Here is a 15611-nt window from a genome sequence, read left to right on the forward strand (position 1 = left end):
ACTATAATAGTCACTGGACTTTCTCCCCGCAAAACACTGTTCATCACTTTACCTGTCAAATATACTTCAATCTTCATCAAAATTCTGTGAGGCAAGTTCTGTTATTATCCACCTTGTAGAGATGAAAGCACTTAGGTTCACAGGGCTAAATTTACTCAGTCACAAGGTTGGAAAGTGTTGGAGATGGGATTCAAACCCAGGTGTGCCTGTATTGCCTCCACGGATAACGGCTGACACCTTGATTGACACAAAGTATGTCAGGTAGCCCCTGCCTTCATACTAGAGAGGATGTCCTCTTCAATTGTGTGCTGATCTTTTTGGTGCTGTTTCTTAAGTACAACACTGTTACTTGAAGAGATCCAACTTAAAGTTTATTTACTGACCTCTTAATGAGAAGTGATCTGGACAGATGCTGTGGAGATGGCAAGGACAGAATGTCTGCTTGTTCTGAATGTCTTTTGCTTAAAGTATGTGTTGGAGATCTCAATAATCTGATAGATGAATGTGTATGAGTAAAGATATTAATAAGCGCGCACACACACACACACACACACACACACATACACAAGTAAATGCAGGCAAAAGTCATCTGAGAAGATTACTTAGAGAAGCAGGAACTTAGGTCAGCTCTTGAAAGGTAGTAGGTGTTTGATCAGGTAGAGAAAAGGTGGGAAGGAATGATGAAGACAGGAGTGGGCAGGTGAGGTGGTCACTGGGCACTGAGGAGCACTAGGCTTGCAGCAGGAGCTTCCTGGGGAGAGTCAGTGGAGGGCGCGAGGTTAGGTGGGACTGGATCAGATTGTGCCAACAGTTGGAAACAAGTGTGAGGACCCAGGAGCAGCTATCCAGCTACCACCGGTACCAACACTGTTTTTCTTTTCCAAAAACCTCCTTAGATTACTTTTCCAGATTCATTTTAGAACTATTTTCCTTAAGTTCCAAGACATACTCTTTAGGAATTTCCACTGTAATTGCACAAAATCTATATTCTTACATGGAGAAGAGCTGGAATCATTACAAAATTGTGTCTTTGCTTTGTAAATTATTCTCACCAGGGGTATAGATTTTTTGTGTGTGATTTGTATTTCATGGATATTTTATGTGTATGAGGGTAGGTTATCAGTCAATTTGGAGATTATTAATTCTTGCTATTATATCTGCTGTCTAACATTGCAAAATCTGTATAGTACACTTAAAATTTTAAGAGGGTAGATCTCAAGGTAAGTGTTCTTACCACAATAAAGTAAAATAATTTTTAAAAAGTAAACAGGAGAAAATAGCAATGCAACAACATTTACAATACTCAAATGTTATATGATTGCTACTGTGTGAATCAGAGATTACATTTTAATGATTCTAAGATGCATTATCATAAGAATCATGAACAGTTCAATAAATAAACTTTAAGTTGGATCTCTGCAAGTAACTCTCTGCAAGCTGCTCTATGGGTGGGAGAAGGGATTTGGGATAGTCTCCATGTCATTTCCAAGAATTCTGGGATTGGTGTTTTACTCTGGATCAGAGATATAAATTCCTAATGCCCTAGCTATCGGAACTATCTCCTAAAGTCAGGCTCTTGCAAGAGGCATGATCCTCTGCCTCCAGGATGAAAGGGGAACATCAAAAGGCCTAGACCTCAAGTATGTGACCCACTCAACATCCTGGAGCTTGAAGTCTTCACTGCTGCAATCATTTCTTTGGCATTTTACTCAGCGAATGAACATTATGGTCAAGTCAAAACCCTTCTTCTTGGATATCACTGTATGGTATGCAAAATAATGAAACTTGTTTGCTCTTTAAAGAAAAGGCTTCCTTCTTTAAGAATCGCAGCCCTGGGATCATCAGATAGCATGTTAGCTGTTGCAGCACAGACATGTGCTTAGAGCTCTTTGTTTTGGCTGCTGTCAAGACTATTCAGATCTCTTCTCTCTGCCCTTTTTAGGTTTGACACCTATAGATCCAAGAAAGAGAGTGAACGTCTGGTCCAGTATTTGAACGCGGTGCCCGATGGCAGGATCCTTTCTGTTGCAGTGAATGATGAAGGTTCTCGAAATCTGGATGACATGGCCAGGAAGGCAATGACCAAATTGGGAAGCAAACACTTCCTGCACCTTGGATTTAGGTACTGCCCCTCACTTCAGCTTCCACTGGGCTCTGGGACATTGAAGTCACCCTATCCCACTGAGAATTTACCTTTCCCATCTCCTCTCCCCACAGCCGTACCATCCTAAATGACCTAGTGGATGCAGGCATTTGCATTTGACATCTGCATTTGGCATATTTGGGAACTGTTCTTAAAGAATGCTTGTTTTTTCTTACAAGCATAGTTCACTCAAAAAAAAAAAAAAAAAACCAAAAGCTCTCTGTTTATATGAACTCATTCATTTAGCTGGCCACTTACAAAATATTGAGTATCTACTGTGTGTAAGAGCCATGCCTCCAATGCACAGCTAATATTCGTTTTCCCTTTCTTTGGCAAAGAGGTCATGTCATGGCTTGGGGATTGGCAGACAGTTTTTCAGAGATTATGTAAAGTGTCTCCGCTGAGGCAAATGACCAAGGAGAAGCAGCCCTTTGACATGTTCTGATGTGTGTTTTGTTTGCCTTGGAGTGCAGCATCATGCCTGACATTGGCATGCACACACATTGACACCAAGAGGAAGCTGTTTGCCCCATAGTAAACACGCCTTTTTAAAAAATTTAATTTAAAGTCCCAGAATATATATGCAGGACGTGCATGTTTGTTACATAGGTAAATGTGTGCCGTGATGGTTTGCTGAACTATCAACCCATTACCCGGGTACTAAGCCCAGTATCCACTAGCTATTTGTCCTGATCCTCTCCCTCCCTCTGCCCCTCGCCCCTGCCAGGCCCCAGTGTGTGTTGTTCCCCTCCCTGTGTCCATGGTAAGCACACCTTTCTATCATGTTGAATCAAATCTCAGCTCAGTGGAAAGTTGAGGTTATCTGTCCCATGGCTGTTTAGAGATTACAGTGCTCCTCCCTTCAGCTTCCCACATCTGGGAGCAAGATCAGAGGGAAGCCAGAGACTTTTCTGGGCTTGGAGCAAAGCAATTTTGCTGGCTGGGCAGAAATTCCCTGGGCGAGGGAGGGGTGCTCCAGGTTCCAGAGTGCATTCTCCGACAGCCCAGAGTCTACTTCTTCTGGACAGGAAACTCAAGCAGGAAACTTAAGCAGCCAAAGATGACAATGATACCTTGGCATTGCAAGGCTCCTTTGTTAGAAAACACTAAGTGCACTTCCATTCTGTTGTTTTATAAACCAAAAGGCCAGTTTATTAATTTACAGTGAGAGTTAGAAACACCAGGAAACTGACTACTTAGGGCCTCAGCAGAAGAAGAACGTGGCTAAGGGCCCAAGATCTGGCATCCAGTGGCTTGAGTTTGAGTCTGGGTTGCACCTTCTAGGAGGTGTGACTGCAGAAAAGTGACTCATTCTCTTTGCCTGGTCCTGCATCTGTAAAATGGGATATACCAGGAGCTATCTCAAAGGACTATAGGACAATTAAATGTGATAATATGAACAAAATATTTGTCATCATGTCTGGCACCGAATAAGTACTCCATAAATGTTAGCAACTATTTTCTCCTTATAAACGAGCCACTGGAAAGGTGGGCACTCGCCATCTTTTGCCAGGGCTGTTCACATGGGCAAAGGAGATACGTACGCGGGAATTACATGTCCACACCTCATTTGTATAGAGACATTCTTTGAGTGATAAACTTGAAGCATGTAAAATCAGTAGGAGAACTGAGACTTGGACCCTTCATTTGTTCACCCATTCAGGAAATGAACACATACTGGTGGGAGGTACTCGGTTAGACCAGGTGTCCTGAGCTCCTGGGGGAAGGCAGGTATGAATGGAAATTGGTGACGGGGCATGAGAGAGCAAGAGAGTGGGCAAGTGTAGTTTAGTGCAGACGAACACATGAGGATGAGGCCGAGCTGTTTCCCATAGACAGATCAGCAGCTTCGGAGGCCCAGGGGCAAAAGCGTGCTTCTCCCAAAGAAGGTGGGGATGGCCAGGCAGTGGCAGTATATGAGAGAGGCAAGGGGTGAGAGGTGAGGCTGGAGGGGGGCGGGGGGCAAAGGACCTTCGAATCTGTGCCAAGGAATTTGGATTTTATCCAAACGGCAATGGGGAGCTACTGAAGGATTTAAGCAGGAAAGTGGACAGTCAAATCCCCAACCTCAGTTAAACACCATTCAATAGTGACTCATTTTCGAAGACAAGAGATCAAAACAAGAATAATGAGAGCTATTCAGCACCAAAATCGATTGATAGCTTATAGTAAGAGAGGGCTACTGTAGGAGAGGAAAATCTCTTTCCTTCTGCTCTTCTAAGTTCTTGGCTGGAGCACCTGCAACAAATCACTGATTAACAGGAGAAAAGCACACAAATGTATTTCAGATAGTAAGTTTTAAACGACATGGGAGCCTTCATAAGGAAATGAGGACCCAAAGAAACAGTTAAACCTGCGTGTCTGTAAACAAGGTTTGATGAAGTGGAGAGCTGTGGGAAAATGTGGTAGGATAAGGGGCTTGAGTTAAGCACAGTAAACAGGGGAAACTTAGCAAGGTCTCTGTTCCTTCAGGTTCCTCTTGGCTTCCTTCTGTGTTTGGGGATAAGGATGACCTTTTTCTCAGAATAAGGAAGGCCCTCTCACATAAGGGTCTTAGACCTGCTTCAGGGGAAAGTCAGAAACTCCTTCCTGCCATTTCACAAATTCCTTGAGCTTGAAATATTCAATATGCCAAGTTGCCATTTTGGGGGATAGCATCTCCTGAACTTCATTACTGCATTAGGCATTACACAAAATGCCTAAAACAAAACGGGGTAAGAAAACCTTCCTGCCCTAAAGCAGCACATGCTTTCACGGAGGAAAGATGGATGTACAATTTTTCAAAACCTTAGACCTTTTTTTTTGCTTCCCTCCCTATTAAGAAGAAGAGAGATTTCTCTCCTTTCCACGGCCCAAGGTGGATGGCTAGGGTAGTCAGTCACATTAGCCTCTGGTATTTTCCTCGAGCTCAACTCTAGGGGAGCTGAGCATGAGAGAAATAACCTTTCTCTCTTGGAACATATTTTCCTGAAGGTATCCAAGCACTTGCTTCAGGACATAATTGAGCTTGGCGGGTGGTATGGTAGGTCTGTTGGCTTGTTTGTTTATTTGTGATTCATACTCCCATCTTCTGCCAGAATGGAGCTGAAGAGGCTCACAGGGAGCAAACATCAGGCAGGCCAGGGAGCGAGGAAGCCCAGAGGAGTGCTTGTAAAGAAAGGTGCTGCTTCTGGAGAAGAGAAGCCCAGCAAGTGAATGAATTTCCCCCAAACAGCAGGGAGGGACCCTCTTTCACCTGACGCTGCTTCAACTCTGCCCCATCCCCCCACACCCTGTGCAGGTTCAGACTCGTGCAGAACTTTCCTTTTTGTTATTTTTTTCTTTTTTCAGACACCCTTGGAGTTTTCTAACTGTGAAAGGAAATCCATCTTCTTCAGTGGAAGACCATATTGAATATCATGGTAATACATAGCTGGCTGGAGGCCTGATTCCCTCCAGTGTCTCTCTGACCAAGAGGTGCAGGGCTTTTCTGAACAGCTCACTTTTCTCTGAGCATGATTGCCCAGCTCCCAACGCCTAGATGAGAGAGCAGCCGCTTAACTGGCCACCTTACATGGAAGTGGCAAAGGCCAATGCTGGCCAAAGGCCCATCACTTGCAATAATATTTACCTTTTCATGGAAATCTTCATTGATTTAATCAAAAACCTAGAATTGGCATAGAAAAGATAAGAACTGAGATAGAGCCCGCAGGGGTGGTACTTTCAGCGCTAAAATGAGGCCAGGTGTGGTGGCTCACGCTTGTAATCCCAGCACTTTGGGAGGCTGAGGCGGGTGGATCACTTGAGGTCAGGAGTTCGAAACCACCCTGGCCAATATGGTAAAACCGTGTCTCTACTAAAATTACAAAAAAAAAAAAAAAAAAAAAAAAAGCCAGGCATGGTGGCGGGCGCCTGTAGTCCCAGCTACTTGGGAGGAGATTGCACCACTGCACTCCAGCCTGGGCGACAGAGACAGATCCCATCTCAAAAAAATTTAAAATAAAAAAGAGCTAAAATGACACTTTAGATGGGCCTTCAGGACACAATGGTAGCCTCCTTTGCCCAGCAAAGGCTGTGGGAAGTGCTGCAGTTCTAATGCCAAGGAGGAATTCAGACCATGAGACATGCTAGAGCTCTACAATCTGAATTTGTTGGGAGGCTGGAACTAAACTTTCAAAACTGAAACAAAAGAATGGATGATAATCTGCTTCCCAAGTGAACGAATGTCCTAATTTTCTTTTATCTACTTAAAAAAATATTTTTAAAGAAATGAGTCAATGTCCATGTGTGTAGGGGGGTTTCCTTGCCTTGGAATCACAACTTTTTGAATTAAGGGGTCTGTCCAGCTCCTAAAAGATCTCGTTTCTCTGACAGGACATCGAGGCTCTGCTGCTGCCCGGGTATTCAAATTGTTCCAGACTGAGCATGGCGAATATTTCAATGTTTCTTTGTCCAGCGAGTGGGTTCAAGGTGAGGAGTTTCAGACAACTTGGTGACATCTAAGAGTGGGATAGAAGACCAGAAATCACTGTCTTTGCAGAACTAGGATTTATCTCTTATACCAGTAGGACTACTTTAATTTTTGCAGAATCAACTAAAAATGTGCAACCGAAAGTTGTCTTTAATTAGACAAGCCACTTTAGACCATAGCCCAGAAGGATGTTCTCCTCTGGCTAAGATTTCAATTTCACCTCAGTCAGGGTCTGCGGCATTCAGCTGAGTTCATGAAATATCTTTAATGTGGCAGGCAATGGCACTGAACAGGAAATGCAGATAGGAATAGAACCTGCCCTTCAAAGAGCCCACACGCAGGGATTGCAGAAAGCAGCAATCCTAGTTGCAGTCCTTGCATAATGGGTTTACAGATGGATTTTCTTTCTTTTCTCTTTAATTTGCTTTTGCAATAACAAAGAATATAAATTGCTTTTATAAAAGTAAGAAACTCATTAAGAGAAACTCCTTTTTTAATTAAAACTTGGGAGTGTAGGCCGATTGATTAGAGCCACCCATGCCCCAGCCTGGTGCAACCACGGACAGATAGTATTCCGTTCCCATGGTGCTGAGGATGCTTGGAGACAGCACTGAGTGTGACTTGCCCTCACGGACAACCTCCTGTCTGACTGTGCTGTTTGCTTTCTGCCTAGATGTGGAGTGGACGGAGTGGTTCGATCATGATAAAGTATCTCAGACTAAAGGTGGGGAGAAAATTTCAGACCTCTGGAAAGCTCACCCAGGAAAAATCTGCAATCGTCCCATTGATATACAGGTACCAAACTCACAGCAAAAATAGAAAATAGAAACGTGTTGTTTTGAAGAAGACTCTATAGATCACAGACATTCTTGTCACTTGGGTGCTGTGATTCTCACGGCCCTCCTGTGAGGTAGGTCAGCCAAAGAGTGTTTCCACTTTAGAGACTGAAGCAGAGGCTTACTATCTGCCCAAAAGCCAGGGTTCAGATTCTCTCCTGGGTCCAGCTTCTGAGTTCCTTCTCTTTAACTCGCTTCTTCAGCCATGACTGAGTGTGTCCCCATCACAGGGGTGGGTTTGGCCTCCCCAGCCTCACTTCCCAGTCGATTTCCTTAGGGACTTTGAGTGCACAGGATGCAGCTAGGATTTGGGGTGCAGGCCAGGCCAGCCCAGATGGAGAACACACGCAAGGCCTTATTCTCGACTGAGCTAAATCAAAGCCAGCATTCATAGAATGGACGGTGTTTGCTCAAAATCTTCACTTGGAGTTAATTCCATCTGAAGGGGACCTTGATGTTCTCAGTTGGCTCCATCAAGAGAGTGTTGAATAAATACATAAGCCTCACCATTAACCAGCTGAGCCAGTGGGATACTAGGCTTTGGGAACAACAGGAGAGACAGAAGAAATAGGCAAGGTAAATGAGATTTATTTCCTTATGCCCAGTCTCATTCCAAGACAAGATTTGAGGCTGCTTAAATGCTTGATAGAGAATTAGAAGTCATTTGAGCTGGGCTCAGTGGCTCATGCCTGTAATCCCAGCACTTTGGGAGGCCAAGGTCGGCAGATCACTTGAGGTCAGGAGTTAGAGACCAGCCTGGCCAGTATGGTGAAACCCCCTCTCGACCAAAAATACGAAAAAAAAAAAAAATTAGCTTGGTGTGGTGGCGGGTGCCTGTAGTCCCAGATACTCAGGGGTCTGAGGCAGGAGAATTGCTTAAACCCAGGAGGTGGAGGTTGCAGGGAGCTGGGATCGCACCACTGCACTCCAGCCTGGGTGACCGAGCAAGACTCTGGCTCAAAAAAAAAAAAAAAAAAAAAAAAAGCATTTGAGAAAGGCCATCTCCACCCATCTTATCCTCCTTCAGCCAATAAAAATAGCTACCACATTTGTACAACACTTTTTCCTAGAATATCAAAGCTTAGGTCCCAGGTCAGCTCGAGTCCCAGGCCATCTGTCTGTGCTTTCACCCCACCACGCCATCTGGGCAGAACTCCTGCCCTCTGTCTTGCACTGTAGGAAGGACCACTTATCCAAGGGAGGAGCCCTGTTCTGCACTTAGCAAAGGCTGAGGAAAACATTCTCATTATTTGGCTGAGGCTCTTCCCTTCACATGCCTTCAATGTTATTGAGAAGGATTTACCCAGATTAAGTTTCAAGTTGCAGATTCTCCTTGGGTCCAACAGAATCAAAAAGCACTGATCCCCCACAGCACATTCTTTCCAGATTTAATTTTAATTTTCTCTCATAACCTTGAATGTTCCAGCTTTAATTCTGAAATAGCCATAATCTTATCCCTCCAGTTCACTTGACCACAGGAAGTCTAGCTCTTCACCAACCTCCCCTCTCCAAATACTTCTGGAAATGCTCAAGGAATGCTAACATGGTCTACAAATCTTTCCTGGTGTTTGCTCTGCCAGTCATCTGGCTCCAGACACTGTTGATTGGAAGACCACCTCTCAGTGCCAGGAAAACAGCATTCCTTAGACATTCCCCACTCTTGCATTTACTTTTCTCCCAGCACAGACACAGGCCCTTCCTAGAGTGTCCCAAAACACAATTAAACCCAGGCTGAGAGCTCCATAAGCCAAGACCTTCATAGGGACCCAACCCTACACTCTATAACTATTAGTCTGTTGCCATATTGCAAGACCTAGTTTTCTTCTAACAAAAAGAGTTCCCTTGGCAATACATTCCCCAAATTCAAGTTCTCCATTATTTGAGGTTCAGAGAACAGAAGATTCAACAGCAGTGTGGTCCCCTTACTCAGAAGCTTAGGGAAGTCTTCCCACAATGAAAGCATTCAGAACTCCCAATTCCATAATAAGACCTTTGGCTTTTTCTTGGCAAAACCAAGGTCTATTGAGATGGTCATCTAAAAGATAAGAGTCATGTGCCTCCAAGGGTGAATTCAAACCTCCATCTCTACCAAAGAGAAGGTGTTGCCACGCTGGAGAGATCAGGCTTACTCCTAATTCTCGCCACCAATCTTTAATCAATGTTCATCCCCAGACTTAGCTAGAGCATCTCTTCATACTCATCAAAGGTAAAAATGGTGATGTAGAATATGCTCCTGGATGTTTCCAAGGCCAGAAAAGCAAAGCTAGTCTTGTCTACGCTCACAAGAGGTGAGAGAAGCAGGATTTCCTCATTTTTAGCAGGTGACAAATGCATCAGCCAAAAGCTAAATGCCCTAGTTAATTAACCCAGGGAGAGACTAAAATGAAACAGAACTCCCCACATGCTTATTTTTGCCACTATTGCAAAAATGCAGTTTTTCTCTGGTCACCTGGTGCCTCTCACCTCCCCGGGCCCTGAGCTCTTACGTGCTCCTCTTCCTGCTTGTGCCTGCCCCCAGTGCCCAACTCCGTGTCATACATAGTGGGTCCCGGGATACCTGCCACGCACTGACATAGCCAGATCCTCTGGGCCAGCGAGTGTCAAGGACATTTGCAATCTAGGCAAGATTGGAGGAGGCAGGTTGGGAAGAAAGAGGAAGCAGCAAGACTGCACAGTTGACCTTAAGAAAAGCTTTTCCAAGATCTGATATTTTGTGATTCTGAAAAAAATAATAATAACAAAAACACACTGTTTCTATGTCTTGCCCTTCGTTCGGTTCTCCTTGGCTGAAAATCCTCTTGCCTCCCACCTTCTCTCTTAAAACCCAGCCACCCTTCAAGGCCAGTGGGATCTACTGGACTCAGATTTCCTTGGGGACATCAGGCAGTCTGTGTGTTCCCCACAGCAGCTGGTGCAGTGGCTAGAGGTCGGCCTGATGGTAACGAAAACATATTTTGAAGCCAGAGAGATCTAAGCTAGCCAGAGCGATCACAGCTCTACCACTTGTGAGCTTTGGCATATCAGCAAGTGAGGTGCCCACGGTGCAAAATTTAAGGCAGCCCGCTCCCTCCAGTGCCAACTCTGCACTTGCATGACCCTAAGAGTGGGTGCTGTCTTAAATTTTGTGCCCTGGGTACCTCACTCACAGTCTTGTTACTTAGTGCCTCAGTTTCCTCACAGTAAAAATAGGGATAATAATTGTTTCCTCATGGGCATGTTTTGTGGATTCAGTGCAATGAAGTGTGCAGACCGAAAAGTGGCCCACACGTTTTTTATTATTTAAAATTAATTTATTGGCTGGACTGGTGGCCCATGCCTATAATCCCAGCACTTTGGGAGGCCAAATTGGGTGGATCAATTGAGGTTAGGAGTTTGAGACCAGCCTGGCCAACCTGATGAAACCCTATCTCTACTAAAAACACAAAAATTAGCTGGGTGTGGTGGCGGGCACCTGTAATCCCAGCTACTCGGGAGGCTGAGGCAGAAGAATCGCTTGAACAGGTGGAGGTTGCAGTGAGCTGAGGTGGCGCCATTGTACTCCAGCCTGGGCAACAGAGTGAGGCTGTGTCTCAAAATAAATAAATAAATGAAATGAAATGAAATAAAATAAGTTTACTATTAGTTATAATATTGATAATTATTTTGTTAAAATTTATTATTATCAAGAATAATAGTAAACTCAAGTCTACTTAAAGATCTGTTTCTCTGAATGATGATGGATTCCTTTTACTCTTCTTATTCCCAAACTGAGATCATCCTTCAGGTTAGAAAAAGGACAAAAAGAAGAAACAGCAGAATTGAGTAGACGTTCTCCTGGAATTATTGTTGGATGTTGTACCTGGAAAAAATCTCCAGCCCCCTTCCATGATGTTTTCAGGCTCAGTTCTCAATCTTATGGGGTCTCCCATTGAAGAACATGCTAGCCTCAGGGGAAAATGTCAGGAGGCCCGAGGAGCTGGGCTTACCTTAACTGACCTTGAGCTTACATCTGAACCCCTCTAAGCATCAGCGTTGACCTCCATCTAAAAGCAAGTTTGCAACCCCTGTCTCTCTGGCTACTGCAGAGACCACCTGAGATAGTGGGTGTGAGTGTGTTTTTGCAGGAAATGACTGAGTTTTAATTGTGGCTGAACTCACATCCACATGGCTCTTCTTTCAAGCCAAAGATAACGGATCTGCTGGGTTTAAAACAATGTTTCCTAAAAAGTCTCCTCTTTTTTTTTTTGATTGGCTATACTTTCCTTCCTTATTACCCCAGTCTGGTCCCTTTGGTCTCTATGCCAAAGATGACAGCAGCTGCAGCCCTTGCTCTAAATTGCATGTCTCTGAATGATAGTCATGGTCAGGATGCAGACACACCCTGGCTCTGGGATGGGCCCCAGCTGGCAGGGATCATGCCCTCCCTGGAAGCCTGCTCCCTAAATTCTCCACCTGGCCTTGTAGCTGCTCACCAGCCAGCCCTCATCCACTGAGACCTCACTCTGTGCCAGGCCCTGGGCTGAATGCTGGGGACAAGGGGGCAAAAACCAGCTCTTTGCCCTCCCAGAGCCCACCATGTGGTGGGAGGAGGCAGACATTTGAACAAAAGACATTAGGCGGCTTCTGCCTTAGGGCAAGAGTGGATGGGGCTTAGAAGTGTTGCGTTGTAGTTACATAAGTCTGGGTTCAAGTTTTAGCTCTGCCACCTACTGGCTTTGTGATCCTGGGTAAGTGACTGAACCTCTCTGAGGACGAGTTTCCTTATCTGTAAAACTAACAGCAGCCTGATAGTTTTGCTATGAAGATGAAATGAGATAATATAGGTAAACATCTAGCTTTATAACTACACAAGTGGTTCTCAAACTGTCTTGCCCATTAGAATCACCTGGGCAACTTTTAAAAGTCCAGATGTCCATGCTGCACCCCAGACACAATCAAATCTGAGACTCCGAGGATGGGGACTGGGCATGAGTATTTTTTAAAGACTCCTCCCCATGGGATGCGGAACCATGTTTGGACTGTTGGCTGCTGTTCATGGTGCTGGTAGTGGTGGTGCAAATTGTAAAAAATGGCCAGCCCAGATCCTAGAAGAGTGGCTACTTATTGTAGATGCTCCGTAAAATGTTCACCCAGCCATAAGCAGTAGATCACTGGTTTCGATATTGAGTACTGTAGGACCTCAGGCCAGGCATTTTTCTATTCCAAGACTTTAGGCTGTCTTTCTTATAACAAAACTGATGGGGGCAATCACTGGGATAATCATCTCGGGCCGTTGTAAATAGTGTTGCAACAGGGACAATTTTAGACTTCTGAGTATATGTTTAGAACATTAATCATCACCTTCCTTCTTTATAAAAAAAAGACTTTGCTCTGTAATTTGTGTGTCATTCCCAGGCCACTACAATGGATGGAGTTAACCTCAGCACCGAGGTTGTCTACAAAAAAGGCCAGGATTATAGGTTTGCTTGCTACGACCGGGGCAGAGCCTGCCGGAGCTACCGTGTGCGGTTCCTCTGTGGGAAGCCTGGTAAGCAGCCCCTTGTCAGGGACACAGATGCAACTATGGCTTGGTTTCTTGAACTGGCAGCTATGCAGGCAACTTCCAGACCTCTCAGTGAGACAGTGCTCCCAAAGGAGAGCACTTCTGTGACACGGGAGCAGTGGGAGGATCCTTGGAGTTGGCAGGAGACAGCAGAACCCCACCCTGCCCGTAAGCCTTTCAGGAAGGGGAAAGGCCTAGTCTAAGACAGTCAAGGTACAGATGGATAGAGCTGTTCTCCCCTGCAGAGATGTGCAGCTCTTTGCCTCTTTGGGTGCTATTATTTTAAACCCAGTTCCTAAGGTGCTTGTTAGAAGAGATTGGAAATGGTTGGGTTGTTCTCGGAGGCACTTGGCCATCTCCAGAAGGCAGTCATTAGGAATGAAAGTTTAGGGGGAGAGGTTTATGGCTACCGAAAATAATAGTTGAGAGGAACTATATTTGTTTTACATCTTGAGCAAAGTGGGTGGGGTGAGGCAGCCACATTTAACTCCAGCTAAGAAGTTAGTGGAAAATTCCCCCACCCAGAGCTAATGAATGGCTCTTTTCTGGTAGGGTTTTGTTGACTTCAAAACCCTTTACCAAGAGTGGGATGGCGCAAGCCAGTGATTTGGGTTTTGGATAGGCAAACCTGGCATTTAGTTATTTAGGGAGGGGAAGGGAAAAAAGAGGTAGCCAAAAGTTTGCCAAGAGCAAAGGGCTCTATCTCAGTCTTTCCTGTTTTGGGTTACAGTGAGGCCCAAACTCACAGTCACCATTGACACCAATGTGAACAGCACCATTCTGAACTTGGAGGATAATGTACAGTCATGGAAACCTGGAGATACCCTGGTCATTGCCAGTACTGATTACTCCATGTACCAGGCAGAAGAGTTCCAGGTGCTTCCCTGCAGATCCTGCGCCCCCAACCAGGTCAAAGTGGCAGGTAGGACTTTTACTAATCCCTTCCTAGACTGGATGAATCTGAAAATTGTTAGGCTTAAAGTAAACTGAAGTTACAACAAATCTGTATCAGTCAGCTATGGCTGTAATATGCTGCATAACAAAAAAAAATCTTAAAACCTCATGACAGGTCTTTATTTCTTACTCATGTATCTGCAGGTTGTCTAGGGATCAGCTTCTCTAGACTGAGCCTGACTCCAGGCTGAGAGTTGGGTTCAAGTCACTTCCATGTGACTCCCATTCTTCCCAAAACATGTTCTTCTCATGGGGGAGATTGCAAACTCCTAGTGGTGAACAGAAACACAGAACTCTTAAGGCCTAGGCTCAAAGATGGCACATTCTCACACTCACATTCCATTGGCTAAAGTAAGTCACATGGTAAAGCACAACACAAATAGGCTAGGGAAGCATATGTCTCTCACCAGTTTGAGGGGGAGGAAGTGAATATTTGTTAGACAGTTATTCAACCTACTACAAAATTTTTAATCTCTTGTATCTGTGAGTTTGGGGTTTTTCTTTTTCTTCTCCTAAATCTTGATTTAGATGTCCTGTAATTTATGTTATTGGAGGTTACTGGAATCACAGATTGTTGAAGGTAAAAAGAGACTTCAAATATAATCCAGGTCAATTATTCTTAGTAGGGGGAGTTACGTATCAATTAGAGTTCTTTGGTTGTTAGCAACAGAATCCAACTTGACTATCTTAAGCAAAACAGGAATTTATTGAGAGGCTATTCAACTTGGAGAACTAAAGGAGAAGCTGAATAACTAACCTCCAAAAGGACAGGGAACAGGGTAGCTTCTGATATCTGGGTAGCAGGAACTAAGGACTGCATCCTTAAGGCATCATCTTTAAGAACCATGCTTAGGCCCTGGGACATAGTGCTCAAAAGTCACCTTCCAGGGAGAGAGCATCTGCTTGGGCTGGTGGCTTGTGTGCTCACCCTTTGGCTAGGAAAGGCAGGAACGGTCATTGAAAGTTCTTCTAAGACTGCATCAAGTGGATAAATGGCTGTTCCCCAAAGGAAAATTGGGATGTATTACCAGAAGAAAGGGGAATCAGCACTTAAGGGGTGTTAAAAATATCACATGCTACAGGACCGTAGCACCTGGAGGAGTATTAGAATATGGGGTTCGGAGAAAGACCATGGATTGAGAAAGCATATCCAATATACTCACCATATCTATTATTTTGGAAAGAAACCCACAGAACATAAAATTCAACACAATCTTTTTGGCTGCCTGAGATGTGCTTGCAGAAGAATCTGTGGAGGCAAAGTTTAAAAAATCTGAGAACATTGATGGAATTCAGTCCCCTTTTCTCACCCACTGGGGAGGCGGACCCTGGAGGTCATGTGGCGGAGGCAGTCCACAAACAATGCGGCTGTGATGTCAGGGTGCCCACCTTACACCTCAGACCCTGAAAAAGAAGGCTTACATGTTTTGGAGGGAAATGGTAATTTGGTGAATGTAGCTAAAGAGAGGGAAAGAAGTAGCAGCTTGTGGGTAGAGGCCGGGATGACTAGACGTTTGTTCCTTGACAAAGTAACAGAGTCTGCTTTTATAAATGACAATATTTGAAAAAGGTTTCGGGGTATCTTACCATAAACACAAGTCCAAGTAAATCTGGCAACGAGGATAAAAAAGATGGAAGGAGAATAAATTCAGCAAAAGCAGAGGGGGAGGTGACTGAGATTAGCAGAAGAGCAGAAGATACTAAAAT

General features: G+C 44.5%; 1 protein-coding gene across 3 annotated transcripts in view; it reads left to right on the forward strand.

Annotated features, from left to right (window-relative positions):
* Positions 1–15611, forward strand: part of CEMIP (cell migration inducing hyaluronidase 1) — a 179750-nt gene that overhangs the window by 109845 nt on the left and 54294 nt on the right. For all 3 annotated transcript variants that reach the window (XM_030814900.1, XM_030814901.1, XM_030814902.1), the window contains 6 exons: positions 1943–2122; positions 5474–5544; positions 6497–6592; positions 7267–7388; positions 12803–12935; positions 13681–13872. In XM_030814900.1, the coding sequence (XP_030670760.1) occupies positions 1943–2122; positions 5474–5544; positions 6497–6592; positions 7267–7388; positions 12803–12935; positions 13681–13872 (794 nt within the window). The remainder of the gene's footprint in view (positions 1–1942; positions 2123–5473; positions 5545–6496; positions 6593–7266; positions 7389–12802; positions 12936–13680; positions 13873–15611) is intronic.

Source organism: Nomascus leucogenys, chromosome 6 (assembly GCF_006542625.1).
Source record: "Nomascus leucogenys isolate Asia chromosome 6, Asia_NLE_v1, whole genome shotgun sequence".
NCBI classification, from domain to species: Eukaryota; Metazoa; Chordata; class Mammalia; order Primates; family Hylobatidae; genus Nomascus; species Nomascus leucogenys.